At 49.6% G+C, this 23,391-nt stretch overlaps 1 protein-coding gene and 1 long non-coding RNA gene across 8 annotated transcripts in view; one reads left to right on the forward strand and one right to left on the reverse strand.

Moving 5' to 3' along the window:
- Positions 1 to 1,945: 1,945 nt before the first annotated feature.
- On the reverse strand, positions 1,946 to 19,107 carry Gm11190 (predicted gene 11190). The gene is made up of 3 exons (NR_033549.1): positions 19,077 to 19,107; positions 9,458 to 9,575; positions 1,946 to 5,210 (listed from the first exon to the last, which is right to left on the reverse strand). It is a non-coding gene; the product is annotated as a predicted gene 11190 (long non-coding RNA).
- A 1,298-nt stretch (positions 19,108 to 20,405) lies between these two features.
- Positions 20,406 to 23,391, forward strand: part of Sez6 (seizure related gene 6) — a 48,466-nt gene continuing 45,480 nt past the window's right edge. For 2 of the 7 annotated variants that reach the window (XM_006532636.2, XM_006532637.2), the window contains exon 1: positions 20,642 to 20,933. In XM_006532636.2, coding sequence (XP_006532699.1) covers positions 20,879 to 20,933 — 55 coding nt within the window. In that variant the 5' untranslated portion in view covers positions 20,642 to 20,878. Of the gene's footprint in view, positions 20,497 to 20,641; positions 20,934 to 23,391 lie in introns of those variants that run through there. The other 5 variants (NM_021286.4, NM_001291225.1, XM_030245723.1 and 2 more) reach the window with 4 other exon arrangements.

Raw genomic sequence — 23,391 nt, forward strand, 5'->3', positions numbered from 1 at the left:
CAAATGACAGGGGTCCACTTGCCAGAAAGCTAAAGGGCTAAGGTTGTAGGCAGGTCACAGAATTGGGTGTTTGGAATCCAAGAGAAGTCTGACTTTGACATTTAGAGGGTGCAGGAGCTGGAGATGTTGGCTTTAGAAGGTCTCCTCTGTGCCACTGGAACTTGCCCAGATGTAACTCTAAAAGGAGCTGTCAGAGCCCTGCTTTTAGCACTGTGATCTGAACTCACTGATATAGGACACCTGGGAGAAAGATCTAGCTCTGTCCTGGCTACATACCACTTTGATCTTATAACTCAGACTCCTGGAGGCCCCTGTCCCACCTGCTGAGGCATTCTACACCCCAGGTTTCATCAACTTCCTATAGGGGTCACAAAGACTCCCCAGGCACCTACCGATGACCTAAAGAAAGAATTGCCACAGCACTGTGGTTGTGGCTCAGCGATAGAGCACTTGCCTAGCAAGTACAAGTCACTAGGTCTGATCCTTGGTATAAAGGAATAAATATATGGAGCTGGCAGGATGGCTCAGTGGTTAGGAGCACTGGCTCATCTTTCAGAGGTCCTAGGTCCCAGTGCCCACATGGCAGCTCACAACTGTCTGACTCCAGTTCCAGGAGATCCAACACTCTTACACAGACAGACAGACAGACAGCCACACTAATACACATAAGGTAGAGAGAAATAGTAAAATCATTAAATATATAAATATATACCATCCTGCCAGTGGCAGGGGAAAAACTTAGCCTCCCATGGGTCCACCTCAGACCTGACCCTTGGCCTGTGATGAATGAGTCTGATGGATGTTGGGGCTGGGAGCAGCTGCTGATGGTTGAACTAGAGATTAAAACAACATAGAAAGAAATGTGATACTGTGGATCAAAAAACTTTGTGTGTGTGTGTGTATGCTTCTTTCTTTTCATCCTTTAAAATAATGTTTTTATTTTAAAGTAGGGTCTCACTGTATAGTCCAAGTTGGCTTTAGACTTCCTGTGATCCTCCTGTCTCGAGCTCCTGAGTGTTGAGACCACAGATGTGTGCCACTACATGTAGCCCTCATCTGCATGCTTTACATCCATTTATTTATTTAAGACAGGATTTCACTATGTAGCCCTGACTGTCCTTGAACTCAGAGAGATCTGCCTGCCTCTGCCACCCGTTCTGCGGGCATGGTTCCATTGTTCAAAACGCCCACAAGGTAGGTATGGTGGCACACATCTTTCAACTCAGCACTCGGGAGGCAGAGTCAGGCAGATCTCTGTGAGTTCGAGGTCAGACTACTCTACCCAGTGAGTTCTGGTTCAGCCAGCCAGGACTATGTAGTCAGAATCTATCTAAAATAAAATAAAACAAACAAACAAAACCCTTGTAAACATCTTAAGATCACAATCATGAGGGATCCGTTTAATAGTAGCCTTCTGAAGCAATCATTTAGAATCGATTCCAGAAAAATACCAAGAGGAAGTATTGTACGAATGCATTTTCATCTAAAAGGATTTCAAGTAACACAAAGGAAGCAGAGCCCCCCTTTAATCCCATCACTCTCACAAGGCACCCCATCTCTATCCAGTTCGAACGCACCCTCTCTGGTCTTTGTTTCGGAGGAGTCATATTTAATGTAAACAAGTAATAAAGCAGGGTTATGCAAGCTTGTAACCATCTATGCAGAGAGAAAAGGCTGGCTGATTAAACACAGGAATGTGCAGAGCCCTCAGCTCTGAGGAGTGTGGCACATGTGATTTTTATTTTCTTCCGCAGGAATTATTGTATTTTCTACATGAACAGAAAAGAGAAACAATGCTATTTTTAAATATCATGAAGCAAGCTATTGATGGCATCGGCTGCCTCTGAGGATGGGAGGAACTCTGCGCTGTGTGCTCTTTTATGCTTCTTGAATTGTGTACCCTGGGCACATATTACCTATTCCAAAAATGAATAGACATTTTTTTAAAAAAAATTTAATATGGCAATAAAATAAAATGAGAGACCTGCTGGAGAAGACCTATGAAGAACAGCAAGCCCTAAGACTCTGAGACAGTGTAAAAATCTACGCAGCGGCTACAGTTTCCGATCTGCTCCCGATTCACTCCCATAGTGACGGTCTCTTTCTCACCAGGCAAGGGATTGAGGCTTCTTCTGCCCTGGAGGAAATGAGGAAGGGTCTAAAATAAGCCAGACTGCGGTCTGGAAATAACTTTATGCTAATTTGCAGCCCAGCCTTGGGAAGGGCTTCCCTGAGCCCATTTCCATTCGCTTTCAAAGGACTTTCCATCTTCTTTGGTTTTCCAGTATATTCCTCAAGGCTACCTGCTGCTGTCAAGGTCCCTGGGAGGAAAGGCTGAGACCAAAGGCCCTTGTCCAAAGGGCCTTTGTTTGAAGTCAGCCTGTAAGATCTCAGCTCCAAGTTTCCTCAGTGCTAGGCCTCAGCCTCAGGCAGCAGTGCCCGCTCTGTCCAGAGCCTCTGCACCTTTGGTCCCTGATTGGTGAAATGAGAGGATTCAGCCCTGCCCTGTACACAGGTTGTAAGATACAGATGATGGTGATGGGCTGCCTTTCTCGGCTATACTACTGGGATAGCCTTGTTGGACCACAGAGTCCCCAGGCTGGCATGACCTATAGCATCTAATTAGGGGGGAGACAGGGATTCTCACAGCAGGTTGGTCCTTGGGCCTGTAGAGTCACCATCTTATTAACTGACAGCAGATACTTTATGTCCCACTTGACAGTTATAGTGACTTAGGGTCTCATTATGTAGCTCTGGGTGGACTTGAACTCAAGATCAGCATGTGGACTTGTACTACTCTGCTTGGCTGCTGGCAGTTATTTTTAGCTGTTGGGTTTTCTTTGTGGCCTTGTTCGTTTGTTGTTATGAAACAGAGTGTCTTGTAGCCAAGGCTAGCCTTGAAATTCTTGCCTCTCCTGCCTCCACCTCCCAGGCGATGGCAGAGGCTTGCACCGCTATGCCTGGATCCTGACAGCTATTTTCAATCAGCTCTGTTGAGAGAATTAAGTAAGACATGAGCGTCTGCGTGAGGACACGGGCAGTCCACCAGCTGGGTGAAGTATTCATTCTCTCCCCTGGAAACCTTCCCTCCCCACATACACCTGCCAGTCACATCTTCCTAAACCTCTCCATCTTCCCGAATTGTAACCGCGTTCCTGAGTGACACATAGCTTCCCCAGGCTGGGTTCCTTTATGGAACAGTGTATGCCTGCGTCCTTTTATACCACGTAGATCCTCCAGAACAATTTACTGCATGAATACACGAATGCCATTTGTATAGCCATGATCTTTGTCATTCTCACTGGCCGCCTCTTGCTCCTGGCTCCTGGGCTGCCAGAGCCCACTCCATGCTGACCCAGGAGAGGTGGAAGCAGACAGATTTGAAAGAGGCGGTGTGGTAGGGTGAGAGGGTGGACCAGGCTGTGGCCGTGGCTTTTGAAATCTGTTTCTTCATCTCTCCATGGTCATTACGGAAGGTCAGATTGGAAACTCAAATGTGCCCAGAGCCCAGGAAACAGTGCAGGTGGGGCAGGCGGCCGCTGGAAAGAGCCAGCACATTCCTTGAATGGCTTTGCCCTTCGGTGACCCAAAGGTCACTGCCAATTGACCATGGGTCAAGTGTGTCAAGAGTCTCTGATTTTTCAAGAGAAGCCATAAATCTTAGCTTTTATGTGAAGTCTCCTGAACAGGTCAAACTCAGATTGATAGCAGGTCCTCAGTTCCCGGACACCAGCATCTTCTGATCTTCATGTTCTCAGACCACGATCAGCTCAGCTGGGACAGAAACAAAGGTTTCCCATTTGGAGAATTAACCTTTGATCGTTTTTGTTGTTGTTTTGTTTTGTTGAGACAGGTTCCTCCTATATCCCAGGCTGGCCTCACACTCTGTTGTTTAGCCAGAGGATGATCTTGATCCCCCTTGGCTCCCACCTCCAAGGTCCTGATCCACCAAAATGTGATCCACCAAGCCCATTTTGTTGTTGTTGTTGTTAGGTTGGAGCTAAAACACGGGCCTTTCTGCATGGTTTGGAAGCATTCTGAGCCCTGGGAATAAACAGCCTTTTACATGGAAGGACACAAAATCTTGGCGGCTGGTCTTCTGGCAAGTGCCACCCTGACCCCCAAAACTGAAGATTTAGGGAAACACCAGTGTCCTGATAGCAGATTTCCTCCACCCTCCACTCCTCATTGGGCAGAAATTAGGGTGCAGAGGGGACAATGGGCCAGTATGGTATGCAGGCCCTCTGCGCAGTCTTCCCTGACAAGACACCAGGACCTGAAGGCCACTCCCATACCTCACATTGCCCCTGTGCAGGACACCCACCAGTGGTGACACGGCAATCACCCATAAATTCTTGTCAGAGAAGCTGTCAGGACTTGGGAAATAAATAATGATATTTAACATTTTGTAATAACAACAATTAACCAGTAAATAATGTCCTTTAAACTGCAAACGCTGGAGTAAATTAATTCTTCTAATGAGCTGTCAGGCAGGGAAGAAAAAAAGTACCGGTGTTCTTTGGTGCCACGCGGCTGCCGTGTGAGCAGCCGGGGGAAGCTCACCTCGGGCCCTGGGAGCTCATTACCGGGAAGCACGCGGCAACGGATTGCGGGGAAGCAGCCCGGTCTCTCTCGCTCCCACGTGGGCGCCAGGCCGCAGCCCCCTCCGCACCGCGCCGCTCTCCTGCAGAGCATCCCGCCAGGTGCCGGTCCTGAGCCCGCAATGCATTTCAATTAGAGACGCCCCCTCTTCCCTTCCTCCCTTCTGGTCACCTGGGCAGCGCTGGGGTGGCGGGGAGGTAGGGGGGTCGTGGTAGGGAGGCAGGAGTTGGGACTTGCTAGGGAGAGAAGCTCTAGTCCTTGCTGCGTGACCTTGGGGAGGTTTCCAGCCCTCTCTGGACTGAGATGTTGTAAATGGCAACATCTGAAGCTAATCAAACCAGCTGTGATTACTTCTGTAACCCTGAGAAGCCTGTGACCATAAAAAGACACCTGAGTAAGGCACTCTTTATGTACTGATTCCCAGTCGTCTCCGAGATATACTGTCAGGTGACAAAAGCAAGAAACAGGAGCGTGTGCTGCGACTGCTAAGGAGCGGCCATGGATCCCTCTTTGCTGACTGCACACCCAGACAGGAAAAGGGTAACACCACAGGCCACTGAGGAGGGAAGCTCTATGCCCTTATTTTCAAAGCCATGTGCAGAAATTACCTATTCAAACAAACAAACAAAAAGCAAGGAAGGAAGGAGGGAGGGAGAAAGAGAGAGGAGAAAGTTACAAAAGACAAAGCCGATTATCAGAGGTCTTCTTGCCTCTCTGTGGCTTTCAGGATGTAAAAGTCACCTGGGGCCCTGCTGAACTGTGACCCCACCAGGACCTCCACGGAAGCCAATACATTGTATCTCCCAATATCCTATCCTGAACATGGGCTAATGAGGAAGTCCCTCCCAGGGGCTAAGCCTGTTCCCTCCAGCTTCAATTTCAGTTTCTCTCCTCCTGTTCTGTATTGGGTAGATGAAAGGGTTGCTACATGATTTCAGCAGAAAAGGGCTGGGGAGCAAAGAGAAGGGAGGGGATGGGAGAGGAGGGTAAGGAAAGCCCTAGCCCTCAGAAAGCTCGAAAGCCCAAGGCTCCATACTTGCATGGTTCACATCACTCTGCATTGCTGGGTCTCCCTCAGGAGCCAGCTCAGTCAGTGGCCCCCACACCAGGGTGGACAGAAGCCCCCCTCCACGATTGGAGACCTCCTAGCTACCAGAGCTGCACCTCCCAGCATTGACACCCACCCAGAGCAGAAGAGTGTGTAATCTCCCTGTCACCAGGGTGTCTTCAGCCATTGCGCAGTACCACAGACATACTCTAAATCCACAGCAGACTGAGCTGGCTGCCCATTGCTGGAATTGGAAAGCACGCACGTACGCTCAGAGGCTGCGCCCGATGGGCTGCTTTGGGGCTGGGGTTCTGAAGACACCAAGTAGAAGGCCCAGCCTCCATAACCATCTAATCCCCACTCTTTTGCTTTTGTGGCCTTGCCTTTCTCAGTGAGGTGAATCCTGACTCAAGGCTTTCTTGCCAGGGCCTTGTGCAAAGAAAGATCTGGAATTCAAGTTACCCAGTAAGTTCAAAACCTGCCTGGGTCACACAAAGTGAGTTCAAGGTCAGCCTAGGACAATTAGTGAAACCCTGTCTAAAAAAAAAAAAATGTTTTAAGTGCAAATGGGGGCACCGAGGAGATGGCTTATGGGTAAAGTGATAGCTATTCACAAATGAAAACCTGACTTTGGATCCCCAACATTCCCTGAAAAGTCTGGTACAACAGACCACCTATAATGGCAACACTGGAAGAGACAAGGCAGAGTTTGAGGCTGACAAGCAACTAGTCTAGCCAATCAGTGAGACTCCGGGACTCAAATGCAAGATGGAGAACAATAAAAGATACCTTAGCACAAAGTCTACCTACTTCCCTCCACCCCCAACCCAACGCCAAAGAAACACCCGCACACAAAGGGCTAAGAGGCTAAGTATATAACTCAGCGCTCAGTGAGGAGGAGTCTACTAAATACTGGGGAGGCCCTGGGTTCAAACCTTGCTACTATTAAGAGAAAAATGAAGTTTGAGGTAGCCTGGGCTACTTAGCAAAGACCCTTTGCTTCTCAAAACCTCAAGAGCAGTAGGGTTGGTGGTGCAAGCCTTTTAATCCCAGCACTCCTGAGGCAGACACAAATAGAGAGCTCTATGAGTTCATGAGTTCAAGGTCAGCCAGGGTTGTGAGACAGGTAGTAAGCTTGTCTCAAACAAAACAAAAGGAGAACAAAGAATGTTGCTCAGTAGTAGTACATACAGTACTTGCCTAGCACATGCGAGATCCTAAGTAGGGTTTGATCCTAAGCACCCCAAAAAAGATGTGGGTTAAACAGCCGAGTGTCCAGGTACAGTAAGCACCCCCAAATCGGTGCGTCTATCTTGGCGACCTTTCACTCTGCTAGATAAACCCGGTTTCCAAGACTGAGTGAGGTCACTGTGCTGGCTCCTGAGTAGGCAGTCTACCTCTGCAGTGCCTCTTTGGGAAGCGGCCCAGAAGAGCCTCCAGGCTTGGTTTGGCTTTTTTTGCAGCGGGCAGCAGAAACTGGAGCTGAAGCCGGTGCAAAACAAAGTTCCCGGCTTTGGATCTGAGTCAGCTGCTTCTGAGCCTGGGGGCTCAAAAGTATCAAAATCGTAACTACCTCAAGGTCGCCTGGACCGCTCTGCAGCTGACCCCTCCCCTTCGCCTGAGCCTTCCACAGGCCTCCAGCACCTGAGAGTGGAGCACCAGCTGGAAGGGAGGGATGCCCCTGTGTGCACAGGAAACTGAGCCTCAGCCACACGGAAATTAAAACCAGCTTGCCCAGCGCTGAGCTACCACCTCGCTTGAAATCAGATTGATTTCTTGGGCTTGTTGTGACGGCAGTGTTGCGATTGATTCGTCTGGGTGGCGGGGAGTTTATCAATTCGAAGCTGTCTGTCATTGATCTGGATAAGCTTCTGAGACAGCCCAAACACCTAGCAAGGCCGAGGTTACCACCAACCCCAACTCAATATTAATTATAATAATGAACAGGCATGAAGAGGGTAGGTTCATTGCCTGCCCCGCAGGGCTGGCCTCGGTGAGGTTCTGTGTTTAATATTCATTTGGAGTCAACAACGTGCAAAGTGCTGCTACTGGACATGCCTGGACGGAGGGACGTCTGCATGGGTGAGGACACCGTCCTCCTCTTCTATGGGACCGAGAAGGAGCAGGCACTGTTGAAACAGGGAAGGCTTAGAGTAGACTTCAGGAGGGACTTCCTCATGGATACACAATACTAATCCACTTATGAGCTTAGACAGGTTACTTCTGTTTGAGTCTGTCTTTGTGTGTGTTTGCATATGAGTAGCATATGTATGATTGGGAGTGGCAGGTCTATGTATTTGCAGGGTAGAGGATATTGAACACTAACCACCTTTCTTTCTTGGTTTGATTTTGTTTGGTGTTTTGTTGTTGGTTTGTTTGTTTGTTTGTTTGTTTTTGTTTTTTTAGACAGGGTCTCCCTGTGTAGCCCTGGCTGTCCTGGAACTCACTCTGTAGACCAAGTTGGCCTCAAACTCAGAGCTCCTCCCAAATGCTGGGATTAAAGGCCTGCACCACCACGGCCTGGCACTTTTTTTTTTTAATCTATTTTTAGAGATGGGTCTCTCCAGGCTAGAGAGAACGCAGCGGTTAAGAGCAGTGGCTGGGGCTGGTGAGATGGCTCAGTGGGTAAGAGCACCCGACTGCTCTTCCAAAGGTCTGAAGTTCAAATCCCAGCAACCACATGGTGGCTCACAACCATCTGTAACAAGATCTGACGCCCTCCTCTGGAGTGTCTGAAGACAGCTACAGTGTACTTACATATAATAAATAAATAAATCTTTAAAAAAAAAAAAAAGAGCAGTGGCTGATCTTCCAGAGGTCTTGAGTTCAATTCCCAGCAACCACATGGAGGCTCACAACCATCTGTAATGGAATCTGATGCCCTCTTCTGGTGTGCATGAATAAATCTTTAAAAAAGAAGAAGAAGAAGAAGAAGAAGAGGAGGAGGAGGAAGAGGACGACGAGGAGGAGGAGGAGGAAGAAGAAGAAGAGGAAGAAGAAGAGGAAAGAGACTAACCAGTACCCCTGAGCTCTTGACTCTAGCTGCATATGTATCAAAAGATGGCCTAGTCGGCCATCACTGGAAAGAGAGGCCCATTGGACACGCAGACTTTGTGTGCCCCGGTACAGGGGAACGCCAGGGCCAAAGGGGGGGAGTGGGTGGGTAGGGGAGTGGGGGTGGGTGGGTAAGGGGGACTTTTGGTATAGCATTGGAAATGTAAATGAGCTAAATACCTAATAAAAAATGGAAAAAAAAAAAAAAAAGAAGAGGAAAGAGGGGAGAAGAGAAGAGAAAAGAGAAAAGAAGAGAAAAGAAAAGAAGAGATGGGTCTCTCACTAGCACAGACCTTGTGGGTTAGGGGGGCTGGCTGGCTAGTGAAACCCAAGGACCCACCTTTCTCTGTTTCTCCAGTGTTTTCCACACCTGGTTTATATATAGGCATAGGGATTGGAACTTGCATTCTCATGCTTAAATTAAAAGAGCTTTACCTCCCCCACTCCCACTCCCTCATCCCCCACACGCCAAGCCTGATCCTTCTTCTGTAAAGTGGCCTCTAGAGTTGCTCCTGGTCAGAGTTCTCGACCTGACACTACAAAACCAGAGAGCTCTTCTGGGCAGGCCTCTGGCTCAGGGGGTTTCAGATGACCCTACTCCAGGTCACAGGCACCTGCCGACCTCAACCTCAACACAGAGTAAGCAATGAACTGACAGACTGTAGAATAGGTTGATCCAAGTGAGTGTTGACTGAGTACCTGATACAGGCCTGGCCTTGAGGCAAACCTACTGGAGAAGCTATGGTGACTTACCTTTGAGGAGATGGGATCTGGGGTGGTCATGGAGCTGGGCACCCCCTCACTGGAGACTTCAGAGTTGCCCTGCCCCTGTGAGAAGCTTGGAAGCTGCTCCTGAAGCTCTACAGGTGGACTGAGGGAAGGACAGAGAAAGATTCCAATGACCAGCAGTCAAGAGGACTCCAGTCAGGATATTGGTCCTTCAGAGGACGCCACTCACACTCAGGAGAAACGTGATCATTCTTGAGGTTCAGTTACAAGAAGCAAAGAATAACAGCTGACTCCCAGCACCCACCCTACAAAACTCAAGGAGTCACAGCAAGAAACACTGAAGTTAAATCAATATAAAGACTTCCTGGCTGAGGTCTGGGTGATGAAGGTAAGGATGGATGGAGAAGCTTCCTGTCTGCCTGACAGTCTGCCCTACTGTCTCCCTGTGACGTCTCCTCCCTGACTCCCCTGTTCCTACAAAGCTCTCCTCTTCTCCAGCTCCACCACTGCAGAGACCCCCATGACCATGACCATGACCATGACCATGACCATGACCATGACCAGCCCCAAGAGAAACATCAGAAGAAAGTTAATAGCAAAATGCTGTGGCGAATCTAATTGATTTTTTTTTCCTATTGGTTCCCTAATATAGGCAACACTGTTCCTGCCGCTTTTCTGGGCTGGAGATTATGTCATAAATAAAGAGATTTGCTCCCTATTTCCATGTGCTTATCTTTAATATGTTAAGAACTCAACAAGCTTTAGGAGGACTTGAAATAAGCAACAGATCCGGTGGTGGCTCCTGCTGCCGTGGCGGCAGCCGAGAGCTTTACTTGAGGGAAGGGGGAGGCCAGAGGCTGAGGTGAGGGACTGGAGTACCTGCTGCACTGGGACAAGATCAGAAGAGGAGGTAAGAGGGAAAGTGGGAGATCCGGGGAAGCTATGACCAAATGGACAAGCAGGGGCGAAGGCCTGTGGGGTCAAGTAGGAATGGAGTGTGAAGGTTCAGGTGGGCTGAAGCCCAGTTGGTAAGTGTTTGTCCACCATCCATGAAGTCCTCCCATCTCATGAGCCAGGCATGGTGGTGAGCACCTGCACTCCCATAACTCCGGTAGTAGAAACAGAATGATCAGAAGTCCTTGACTAAATGGCAGCTTCTGGGCCAGCCTAGGATACATGAAACCCGTATCTAGAAAGTGGAGAAAAGCCTGTGACCCCAGAACTTAAGAGGAGAACAGATGGATGAATTCAAGACCAGCCTGATCTACATAGGGAACTATTGGCCAGCCATGTTTACATGTCTCAAAAGAAAAAAAGAAAAGAATAAAAGAAAAATTAATAATAATAGCAACAATAATAATTATTGTTGCTGGATAGTGATAGTATACACCTTTAATCCCAGTATTTGGGAGGCAGTCAGGTGGATCTGTGAGTCTGGTCTACAGAGTGAGTTCCAGGACAGCTAAGGCTACACAGAGAAACCCTGTCTTGAATAGATACTACTACACTGCTGCTGCTGCTGCTGCTGCTGCTGCTGCTGCTGCCACCAATAGTGTGTGGGTTTAAGTACTAACTCCATTACTGCATACTATCTATGTGTCACTGGGCAAATCATTCATTCTCTTGCTTCATTACTTAAAACAGAGAGCTTGTGAGATAGCACAGCAGGTCAAGACACAGCCTCCAAGCCTGACAGTCTGAGTTTGATCCCCAGGATCTACACGGTAGAACCAACTCCCAAAAGTTGTTCTCTGACTTCTACACATGTGCCATGGCAGGTGCATGGACATACAAAATAAATAAAGAGATGTGATCCATCCTCACGGTTATCATTTAGACAGAGGAGCAGGGCATGGTGGCTCACATTGTAACCCTGGAGTCCCAGTGTTCAGGAGGCAAGGTCTGGGGGATTGCTGCAAATTGAAGACCAGCCTGAGTTATATAGGCAGACCCTGTCTCAAAAATAAAACTAGCAGTGAGGCTGGAGATCTCACTTAGAGACATAGTACTTGCCTTACATGTGAGAGGTCCTCTGTTTAATTCCCAAGACTATCAAAAGCAAAAGAGCAGTATAATGGATAATAAAATGAATAATAATAATAGTAACAACAACAATATACATCTCATAGAGGATTATAGCGACTGACTGTATAAAATGCTGAGAGCAGTGCCTGGTCCAGGGTATTGAGAGAAAATGTTAGCTTGTCTGTTGTTGGCCTTCATTAAACCTTAACTGTGGCTGAGCCCCTGCCCTGTGTCAGACCCTAGCCTGGTCTTCCCTGATTAGTGAATCATGGATGCCCCCGGGCAGAGAGCACACAACCCCGCCCCACCCCGTCCCTGTGACTGGCCTAGGACAGGTAGCAATGACAGGGTACTTGCACGAGGAGGACCCAGAAAGGGGACAGTGACCCTCCTTGTGGAGGCAGCTTCCCTGTGGTCCTGTTCTGAGGCTCCCAACTCTCCAGTTCTGGATGCCTCTCAAAGGAACTCACTTCCTGTAAACTGACTGGGCAGAAGCAAGATCCTTCTCGACAGACAGCGCTGACCTGCTGCAGACCTTCCAGCAGATTCAAGACCATCCGCCCTGCATTGTTCTATATGCTGTATTGCCCAAGCACAGTCGCCATTCAGCCTAGGCAATACTACTTCTATTTCCCATTTTACAGTCAGGAACACTGAGGTCTGAAAGTGTGGCTATTGGCTCAGAGGCTTAAAGCTGGAAAGTAACAGAAGCAGGATTTGAACCTTGCTCTAAACATTGTCTTCACACAGCAATAGTGGCCAATGATAAGGAAACATGATAGGGGCTATTTAAGAGCACTGGCTGGCCAGGCAGTGGTGGCACATGTCTTTAATCCCAGCACTCGGGAGGCAGAGGCAGGCAGATTTCTGGGTTTGAGGCCAGCCTGGTCTACAGAGTGAGTTCCAGGACAGCCAAGGATATAGGTTTTTCAAACCCTATCTTGAAAAAAACAACAAACAAACAAACAAACAAACAAACAAAAAAAAGCACTGGCTGTTCTTCCGGATGACAAAGACTTGATTCCTAGCACCCACCATGGTGGCTCACAACTGCTTGTAACTCCAGTTCTAGGGAATCTAATGCTCTCTTCTGGTCTTCATGAACACCAGCTATGCACGTGGTACACAGATACCCACATGCAGGCAAAACACTCAACACATAAAATAAATCATTTCTTAAATGTCAAGCAAATGTTACCCACCTTAAATATATAAAAAACTGCCAGGCAGTGGGGCACATAACTTTAATCCCAGCACTCGGAAGGCCAAGGCAGGCAGATCTGCAGATCTCTGAGTTCAAGGCCAGCCTGGTCTACAGAGCAAGTTCCAGGGCAGCCAAGGCTACATATATATGAGATTAAAGTTAAAATTAAAAATCCAGGCTAAGGGCTGAGGAGGAAGGGAACTTAAGAAGCATTCAGTGATTACTAGCCACGTGTCATGTCCTCCTTCGGGTCTTCTTGCTGAATGAGCATCTGGAAGTCAGGTGACACTACTTTCTGTTTATAGGTGAAGAAGTGGGGACTCTGAACTATGCCTGAGGCAAGCACAAAACTGAGATGATTTCAACTCTGGTCTGCTTTTACAGCCTCTAGGAGAGCAGTCTCTCTCTCTCTCTCTCTCTCTCTCTCTCTCTCTCTCTTAGGTTTTGTCCCTTGCAAGTCACCACTGTGGAGAAACAGTCCTCCCAGTGTAGGTTGGGGAAGCCCTGCTTGCTGTTTCTGGTGGGAGAGGAATTTCTAACTCTTGGGTAGGCATTTTATAGCCTCTCTTTTCTCCAGGCATTGTCTGGACCTGCAGACTCTGTGACTTTAAGGACCAGTGACCTCACAATCGGTTGCCATAGAGACCATTGTGATGTCACAATCAGAGGACAAGTAGTTCAAGGAGAGGAGTCAGGGATGGGAATGCACAGCTAGAATTGAGCACCATTTGAGATTTGTGTCCTATATTCCTGCCTAGAAAATGAAGAGGCGGGAGGCAGGTTTGCAGCTGGCTTCTTAGGGATCACGAGGGAGAATGAATGCACGTAGGGTTTCCTGGGACAGCACTGTGCTGACAGTCAAAGGAAGGGTCCAGAAAAGGAACAACAGAAACCCATTCCCACACTGTGGGGCTGGAGGGAGTGGGCTACTTCTACAGCAGGAAGGTTTAGGGTTAGACAACAGCAGGATCTTTAGATAGAATATCTCACTGAAAAATATATGTTCCTGAGAGTAATGTTCATGGGAGACGCTGGATCTCAAGGGCCTCCAGAGCCTTGTAGAGATAGCCATGTTGTACCATAGCATGTTAGCACCATATCTTCTGTCCAAGGCTGGGAAGATCTTTGAGGGCTCTCCTGGTCCTGGCATACAGAGTGCTCAATACATGTTTCCTCATTCTGTAGACGTGACTGAGACAGTAATGAATGGCTGGGTTCTATAGTGAAGGATGAATGGAGAGGGAGACAGGTGGAGAAGCCCATGGGAACCTAGAGGCCACACAGCCACATCTCCAGTTTTGTATTCAGCCACCTGCTTCTGGGGGCTGTCTCTGAGGGTATGGAACACTTGAAGTCTGATTTGGATCCAAGCTAAGTGCTGGCCATTTAATTGAATATCTACTGGATAGATTAGAGAGCCAACTGTCCCTACCTGTTCCAAGCAGCTACTCTTCCTGACCCTGCTCCTAGGTGACCCTCTAGGCCCAGGCCCCTGCAGGTGAACTCTGGGCAGAGAGGCCCAGGCCCAGGAAACCTATAATCCTTCTGCTACCTGCTCCACTAAGGCCTGGTGACATGTGCCTTTCTTCCCTCCCTTTGCAATATAGCACAACTATAGCATTAAGTGGCTGTGAATCACCAAGCCTCCTGGGGCCTCAATGTCCCTATCTGTACAATGGAGACAATGACAGCTTTGTACCTGCCTCATAGGATTGTTGTGAAGATGTCGTCAAATCCCTGGCTTAATGCCCTCAACAGCAAATGATAAATGGTGCTATTATTATTTTTAAAAGTAAAGAAGAAGAAAAAAAATCCACTGAACTCAGGGCCTGACTTCCTTTAAATGGAGAATAGACAGATCTATTGTAAATTTGCTTTCAATGCATGTGGCAATCTTTTCTAAAAAGGAAATACTTCAGGCCTTTCTGCAAACTGTGAATCAGCTACGAGACCATGCCTTCTGCAGTTGCAAAGCTTTATCCCAGGGCTTACTCAGAAGGGGAGACATGATTACTCTCTCACATTTTTTCAATCCAGCCCCCCCAGTCTTGCCTCAGGCACAAGAAGAACAAACACTCTTTTGCCTTCACCCTGGCCCAGGCTGGGCAGCTATCAGAGACAGTGGCATGAGGTCAGGTGTCAGATCACCCTGGCTGGGATGTTGTTCACACCAACCCTTTCCTGCCTGGTGTCAGCAGAAGCGATTGGCACTGGCCCTATCATTTCTGTATTCAGGGGCATACCAGCTGTGCTCCCTTCCCCAGAGAAAGAACTCAAATGTGTAGCAAGGAGGATGCTTTGAGACAGGGTCACATACAACCCAAACTGACCCCAAGCTATAGTTGAGGGTGACCTTGAACTTCTAATCCTCCCGCCTCCACCATCTGAGGGCTGACTGGGATTAGAGGCATGCATCATCATGCTCAGTGTGTAGAGTGCTGGGCATTGAACCCAGGGATTCATGCATGCTGGGCAGGCACTCTACCAACTGAGCCACATCCCTATCTCAGAACTCAGATGTTTGAGAGGGTATTTCAGCCAACTGCCAAGCCTGACTCTCCTGTCACCATTTCTAGGTCACCATGGAATCCCTGGTTGCCTATTGACGAAGGGTATCTAAATGGTGACCCTGAGGCCTCTGCATCTTTCCACGGAGCTTAGCCTACCAGGTGACCCATTTCCTTAGGACATGATCATCAACCTGGTCCTGAGTCCCCAGCCCCTGAGCAGCACCGTAAACCCAATGCCTCTGGCAGACACGTTTTATGTCAGTTCAAGCACTAGGACTACTGAGTTCAGAGGATTTTATTTCTAGAGCCTTCCATATTTCTCCAGGATTATCACCTGTCTTTGCTCCCCCCCCCCTCTCTCTCTCCTGGTTTATTATTTTTGGACCCTTTCCAAGCCAAGCTGCCTTGATCGCTTGGGGAGACAAAGGCCCCCAGCATCCTCCCACGGTGTCTTTGGGTCTGGCAAGGGTGCCCTTGGGGACCATTTCTTTTCCTTTGGCATAAACTCTTCGACTGGCCACAATATCCAGGTGGCCTTGGCTTTTAGGAGCTAGTTTGCCTAAAAGACTTTCTGTGTGTGTCAGGGACTATGGAGGCGGGGAGTGAAGGCCTCTGTCTCCAAGGTTGGGGAGGGCTATGAGAAGAGTAAGCCCTGGGGTACAGAGGGGAGGGAGAAGGCCAGCTGTTCTCTTTCTTACACCGTGCCAACCTAGCCTGACACCAAATTAATAGCATTCAAATGAGATGCAAAGCATTATGCAAATATTGAAGAGAAGGCCACTCTTACCAGAGCCTCTGGGCTGTTGGAAGGCCAGTGCCTGGAGCCCTTTCATGGAGGACCCCATGGGCTCGCTTCCACTTCAATCCTCATACTTCAGTACCAGCTTGTGCGTAGGACCAAAGACACTGGCCAGGCACTCAAATTGGCTTTGCCTCCCAAGCACTCAGGCAGGGCCCCTTCCCATCTAAAACAAGCCACAGGCAGCTGTGAAGGTAGCATAACCTCCCTGGGTCTCCTTTCCCCACTCATCAGCACGTATGCAAACTAGATGCAAGGTTTTTGCATCTATTTAACTGTCCATTAAAATAGCCCCATGCCCATCACCTCTGCACAGGCCCCTGCTTCCAAATTGCCAACCCCTGCTGCCTGCAAAAGCCATGTGTTTCCTGAGCCTGGTAATTGCTGTGGTGTTTGTTGAGCTGTATTTGCATTTGATTGTCATTTAACTTTCTATCTTTCTCCTTCAATCAAACCGGGTAGGGGGATAGGGGTGGGGTGGAAAGGTGGGGAGCTGGCGGCGAGGGTGTGGGGAGAGAGTTGGGCTTCTACAACTGATTCTTCATTTTTGTCTCAGCCCTATCATGGTTTTCAAAGAGCTTCATTAATTAGTACCACAAACTTGAACCCGGAGACTTCTGCCTCCACGTGGCGGGGGAGGGGCTCCTCCCACCCGTCCCAGGGCTCCTAAGTGCAAATGATTTTGCCAACGGGATGGATCTCAAGTCCTATCTCCAGTCTGCGTGTTTCAGCACCTGCCTCATTTCTGCCCAGCCAGTGGCATTAAACATTTATGGAGCTGTAGAGGATCAAAGGCCTCCGCTGGAGGTGGTGGGCAGGCTGGAGGCCCGGGTTTGGAGGATGGAAAGTAGTTCACATCAAACCGCTTTCTGCTGCTGTCTCAGTGCACCCTAGGCTCTTGCCACAGATCTGGTCCCATTCCTGGAGTGGGAGCTAATGCTCAGAGCCAGAACCCTCAGGTGACTGACTTTGGGTAGCCAAGGATATCAGGCCTGATATTCATGGCCATACCAGAAGCCACTGAGTCTGGAGACTTGCTCAAAGATGATGGTGGCTGTGCCCCTACCATCTCTGGGATGAAGTGACAGCCCTTTCCTCTGCTCCCCTAAAACCCAAAACCCCTTTGGATGCTCTGATTTGAAAACTGTCTTGCAGAAGAGTAGATCTGGGCTTTCTTGGTTTGGGGTTTTCTTTTCCCTCCTCTTCTTGCTCAGAAAGCAAGTGTCATCCCAGCTGACTTCAAAATAAGTCACCGATAGGCCTGTGATCCCATGAGTTGATGAGTTGTTTAGAATTGGGAAAGTGGGGGGTTGGAGAGATGGCTCAGCAGTTAAGAGCACTGACTGCTCTTCTGAAGGTCCTGAGTTCAAATCTCAGCAACCACATGATGGCTCACAACCATCCATAATGAGATCGGATGCCCTCTTCTGGGATGTCTGAAGACAACTACAGTGTACTTACATATAAATAAATAAATAAATAAATAAATAAATAAATAAATAAATAAATCTTTTAAAAAATTACTTAAAAAAAAAAGAATTGGGAAATCGAGGCCGGCTTCCTGAGGGATGTGGATTAGAGATCCACTCTCATCTCAGAGATGACTAGTAACCCCCTCTCCGGCTTTCAACCTCAGTCTGTAGTAGCCTTCCTCCGGGGTTAGTAGTGAAGTACAATTCTTCCCTCAATGCCTGAAACTCATCCAAATGATGCCAGACTGATGTGTTCTGCTTTGTATACCTTCTTAATGAAGTAACCCCTTCAAGGTAACCACCAAGGACAACCTGCCACTCAGATGACCAAAGAACCTCCTACAGCCTAGCCACAGATGACTCCAGCGTTACTCACTCTTTTCTACGGGGTTGATGGGGTGGGAAGCTCTGCTTTGTGGAACCAATCTCCTTACTGACCACAGCTCCCTGGCAGTTTCCACGATGATGTTGGTTACATAAACCACACCCCCACCCTGCCCTCCTTCATTCGCTGAAACACAAGCAGATTTGGCATGGTTTGAAGCCCTCACTGACTTAAAGCAAAGTCCCCCTCACCCCCCCATCTTCCTCTTACTCAGCTTTCGTATGGCATCTGTGACCTGCCTTAGGCTTTGGGGATCCTCACTTATTTACAATATTCATTGAGCATTTAGAATGTACTGGTCCCTGGGCTAGGTTTGAGTAGAGGGCACATAGGCCGTGCAACTACCTGTAGTGAAAAATTAGACAGGGAAATCAGGATCTTCTGAGAGTAAAGAGCTGGGTAGACACAGTAAAGGGGGCTGTGCAGGTCACCACAGGCTGGTGTGTGTGTGTGTGTGTGTGTGTGTGTGTGTGTGTGTGTCCAAAAACCAGAGAATAGCTTACAGGAGTTGATTCTCCCCTAATGTGACGTAGGGCATAGAACTCCAGTTACCAGGCTTGATAGCAAGTGCCTTTTACCCACTGAGCTATCTCACTGGCCAGTGTTACTTTTCAAATTGTGTGTATGAATAGAGTAAACTCTCAAACTGTAAGCCTTGATATAGATGACTGTCCCCGTGGACATTTTATTGCCCTCCATTATGGGCAATGCCGATGTCTAGGAAGAATGGGCCCTTTGAAAGGCATGAGAAAGGATGTTTACCAAAACCTCTACTGCTCCCTAGATTGGTCCAGGCTCTGCCTCAAGCTTGCTGGGAACCCATTCCACAGAAGCCATGTTTACCAGATCTTCAGTAAAGAATGACAGCAAACCGTATTATTACTCTAGTCATGCAGTGCAGATCCATTCCCTGGGTTCAGGAGAGAGTGTTGTATCCTGGGATTGTAGTCTGCAATGGACTCCCTCTTGTATCCCAGGCAGTCAGGAAGGCCATGTTGCAGGTTCCCAGAAAATTTCCTTACCTTTCTTCTTATAGGTAGTCCCCAGCTCATCCAGAGCCCTACTGCCAAGATAGTCGGGTGAGACCTCCAGAAGCCTTTAAGTCAGGAGGAACTATCCTGATAGATCAGGTTCATCCTGCATTGTGGCTCAACCCCCTTTTCCCAGAGCTGTGTAGTCCTGAAGGACCCAGGGATGTGAGAAATGTCAGGAATGCCTGTGAGAAAGGAAGAGCCTCATGGCACTCACCCGTTTCCAGACTTCAGTCAGGCACTTCTGCGCCTGTTCTCCCATTCTGTGGGCAGGTCTTGTTTTCCCTTTCCTCCGTCCCTCTCTCCTGGCTTCTCCACATTTCTGATCTTTTCTTCAAAGGCTCCCCTACCTGCCATCCCTTCTGCTACTCTCCTTTCTCTTCCAATTCACCAGACAACTGTCCAAAATCCTCACCCAGCATCTTCCCCAGATAACTCCACATGCCACCTGCTGCCTGGGATTCTTTACAGCAAGCAAGATGGCTCCCCAGAGCCCACAAAAGGATCTACAGAGCATCAAAGGAGCAAAGCTGGAAGACTGTAAGGACCGAAAGACTCTCCTAGGAATGAAACTTAGGGCAGAAGTCACTTGCTTCCAGGATGAGATGGGGGAAGTGCTGTGGACAAATTGTTGGGGTTTGACCCACGTTCACATGGAAAGAACTCAACATTAAGCTGCCCTTTGAGGGCCTCCTTCTTCCTCTACAGATATTAACATCAGCCACGTGGTTGTGTCCTGTTGAGTCCACTGAAATTCAGTAACAAGCCTAACCATGTCCCTTGGGTCTGAATAATAGCCTCTAGTTCTGCACAGCTATGGCTAGCCTGTTATTGGCCCATGGCTTACTGGGGTTCCTCAGGTCACAAAGTCATGGGATCTTATTTTTCTGTGCTATTGACTATTCCAACTACTCTGGGGTTACTGCCCCTTCTTCAAGTTTTCCTCCATCTGAAACAATCAGCTACACCTGGTGGGTTGAAGGTGTAGCTCAGTGGTAGAGCCCCTCCCTATCTATCAAGTATGGAATCATGTGCCAGGTCCTGGTAAAAAAAAAAATGAAAATTTAAAACTAAAACAGTCATAAAGACCCCTGATATTCATGCTTATCCCATTTTCTTCGTCAGTTCCAAGACCGAAGCTGGTATTGGCATAAAAGATCTGTGTTCCTGTGGCTATTCTTGTTCTACAGAGGAAATAGAGGAAGCAAGGTCTGGAACCCCATGGCTACATGGGGACCCAGGGTGCTGCCTTCAGCACCCCACAGCTTGACCCAGGTTGCCCCCTACCAAGTGGAGAATGTCTCCCCAGGACACAAGTGCCACTGGCTTTTAACTATAATATCAGGATAATTAAGCTTTTCTGTGAGCACAGTTTGCTGCTGATGCAGCTGCCTGGAGCCCTGGCATTTATTGAGCGCAAAGTAATAATTTATTGTCCTTTGTACGTTCAAAAGCCGTCTTCATTATCGGCCCAGGATGGAGCTGCCACAAGGGCAGGCGGGCCTCACCAGCTGCCTCACTGATGTGCATCTTTCCAGATCACCCTTGTAGCTGTCAGGTACCAAGGTGGGGTGGAGAGAGAGGTGAGGAGGGGGTGTTCTCTTTAATGGAGAATCCGATTAGAACCTGACACCTTGGTAAGCTACAAACCCGGGAGAGGGTGGCAAGCTTGGCTGGGCGTGGGCAGCTCGGGAAGGCGGGGGCTGTGTGCCACATTAGCAGGGCAGTCCTTTCCCCAGGGCTCGAAAGCCTGTTCTCTTGCCGCTGGGTCTTCTGCGCCTTTGCTTGAGACTTTACGGTAAGCCGCTCCTCCTGCGCCCCCGCCCCCAGCCCCGCGCGGCGATCCCGGGCGCCGACGCCAGGCGCTGGCCGTGGTGCTGATTCTGTCAGGCGCTGGCGGCGGCGGCGGCGGCCCCGCTGCTCTCCCCGGGACCGGCTCTGCCCCCCGCGCCCACGCCTCTCCCAGTCCCCAGTTCCCCTACCGCGGCCCCGACCCGGGGCGCGGCCGCAAGCAGCACCATGCGCCCAGCAGCCCTGCTGCTCCTGCCCTCGCTGCTGGCGCTCCTGGCTCACGGTAAGGGACCCGGGCGTCCGGCCACAGGACGGGGGCGGGCGCGGACTCCCAGGGGTAGGAAAGCAAGACCATCCCGGCGCCTTGCTCCGTGCGTCCTGTTGTTCCTCCCAAGCACCACGTCCCGCCGGCTGCGCTGTCCCCGGCGCCGACCCAGCCGGGCGGGGCGCGGGCTCTACGGGCGGGAAGCCGCCGCGGCTCCCGCCATTCGCGCCCGGCCGAGACCTCGCCTTTAATCATCTCCCCGGATCTAATGGGATTTCTCTGCTGCAATTCATCACGCCACCCCCTCCCCGCACACACGCGCTCTCCCGCGCGCTCCCTCGCTCCACTCCAGGCGTCTAGGGGCGCCCGGGCGCGTTGCGGGGGGGGCGGCAGGTCGCGGGTGCAGAGTCCGGACAGCCCAGCTACCAGCCCGCCGTTCTGCCTACCCCGCTGGTCTCCAAACTTCGCTCGACTTTGCCGCTTATTCTGGGTCCCTCGTATCCTCACTGCAGAGGAACTGGGTCGGGTGGTGGCCGGACCCGGGACTGGGACATCTCTCACCTACCTCTGCCTTGACGCTGTCAAGTCAGGATTGGAACCTAGAACACAATTCTGGGGAAACATATCCGGGGACCCTGAGAGCCCACTGCCCAGCCCCTCGCTCTTCTCTGGGTTGCAGCAACTGAGGTCCTGGGACTGGCTGCCCTCCCTGAAATTCTTTTCTTGCACACAGACACACACATGCACACACGCACATGCACGGAGCGCTGCTTCTCTTCGGCTCTGCCTTCCTGCCGGGTTCTATCGACCTCGGAGCCGCAGACTAGTTAGCGGAACTCACCGTTTGTCCCAGCCCCGGACGCCGAGTCAAGTCCTAACTTCATTGATCTCGGTCAAGAAACGCTTGGCCTCGGAGTTAGCACCAAGGGAGTTTGGAGGAAAGATGAATGGGAAGCAGGAAGGGTCTGAAGCAAGTGGTCTCGGGAGTCTTCAAATGCTTAGGTCATTCTCCGCTTTTACTAATCGCCTGCTGGGGTCCGCGAAACTGCACTTTTGACTTGGGACTCAAAGTCCCTCGCCATATGGTTATGGTTCCTAGCGTCTGCTGTCAAGGAGGGAGGGAGGGAGATTTGTAACCTTCGGGCTCCATCCTCGAAGGCCGGAGAGTTTGGAGGTCAGAACAGCCAGACCAGGGCTGCTCGGGGCTGGGCTAGTACCAAGCCGCTCTTTTCCCGTCCCGGGGGATGGAGAGGGAGAACATCTTTGAATCTCTAGCTCTACCCACAAGTAGACCACATCTTTGCCCAGCCCACCTGGCTGCCCACACTGGCTCCTCCTAAGACTAGGAAAACTTGGAATTATATGTTCACCTTGCTGGGAGGAAAAAGAAGCCCACTCCAGGGATAAGAAGGGATGAAGAGAAACCCATCTTCTGGGCCAGAAATCTAAGGATATCTCTCTGCATTCGGGACCTGAGTGGGGTATGGCCACATCCTAGCTCCTTTCCTGGAACAGTCTGTGTCTGTTTCCTAGCAATGGAAGTTCTTATCTGAGTGTGTGATCTGGATTCCTCAGGTCTCAGGATGTCTGCAGTTCAGGAGCTCTGAGTGTTGGGTGACAATTCATCAGTTAAGCCACCAGTGTGGAGGTGTAGTCTCTGCCAGCCAGCTCCTTGCAGAGCTGGAGAGAGACCATAGGTCTCCAAGAAGAAAGCTGGTATGGCCGAGAGTCCAGCCCAGATTGGAGGTGTTGAGGTTCGCGTTGGGAGGAATTTACCCACTCTCGCCAGAAGTCTGTGTCCCCAGCCAGTGTCCTGTGGTTCATTGGCTTCTCCCGTGTAGTGGGGTTGCCTTACTATGTGTTTTATAGGTAGAAAGAGAGGATTTGGAAGCAGTGGCTAACCTGGCATGTGAGAGAGCCTGGACCCAGATCTGGGTGACCAGGAGGCCCCACCTATTTAACATAGATGGAAGGTTCATCATTAGGGTTCTGAGCCCTCTCATTTTGGAGGTAGTTCACTTGGCTATCTGAGATTCCTGAAGAGTTTATTAAAGGAGAGATTTGCAGAGTAAAGGCCTTTGGCTGCAAGTCTTTTAGCCAGAGGATGCATCGCTGCAGCCTGGCAGCCCGGGAGACCTCAGAGCTCTGCTTACAAGAGGGACACAGTCAGCCACAGTCTAAACTTCCAACCTTCAGTGGCCAGGGAAGGAAGAGGCTCTGAAAACCAAAGAGATAGATGGATAGTGCTCCACCCTACAGGCTCAAGCCCCTAGTTCTTTTGCAGTCGCTTAGATGTAATCTGTTCCAGGTACGACAGACATGACATACTATGGGGCATCCTCCCAACCCATGGGAAGTGCCAGGGAAGTCTTGCCACAGTGGGGGAGAAGACAGTTTAACAGGAGCTGTGTCTGCCTAGGCCTGTTGTGTCAGTTTAATGATTTTTAATGAGCAATTACCTTTAGTCATTCTCTTA

The sequence above is a fragment of the Mus musculus genome, chromosome 11 (assembly GCF_000001635.26).
Source record: "Mus musculus strain C57BL/6J chromosome 11, GRCm38.p6 C57BL/6J".
NCBI lineage: Eukaryota > Metazoa > Chordata > Mammalia > Rodentia > Muridae > Mus > Mus musculus.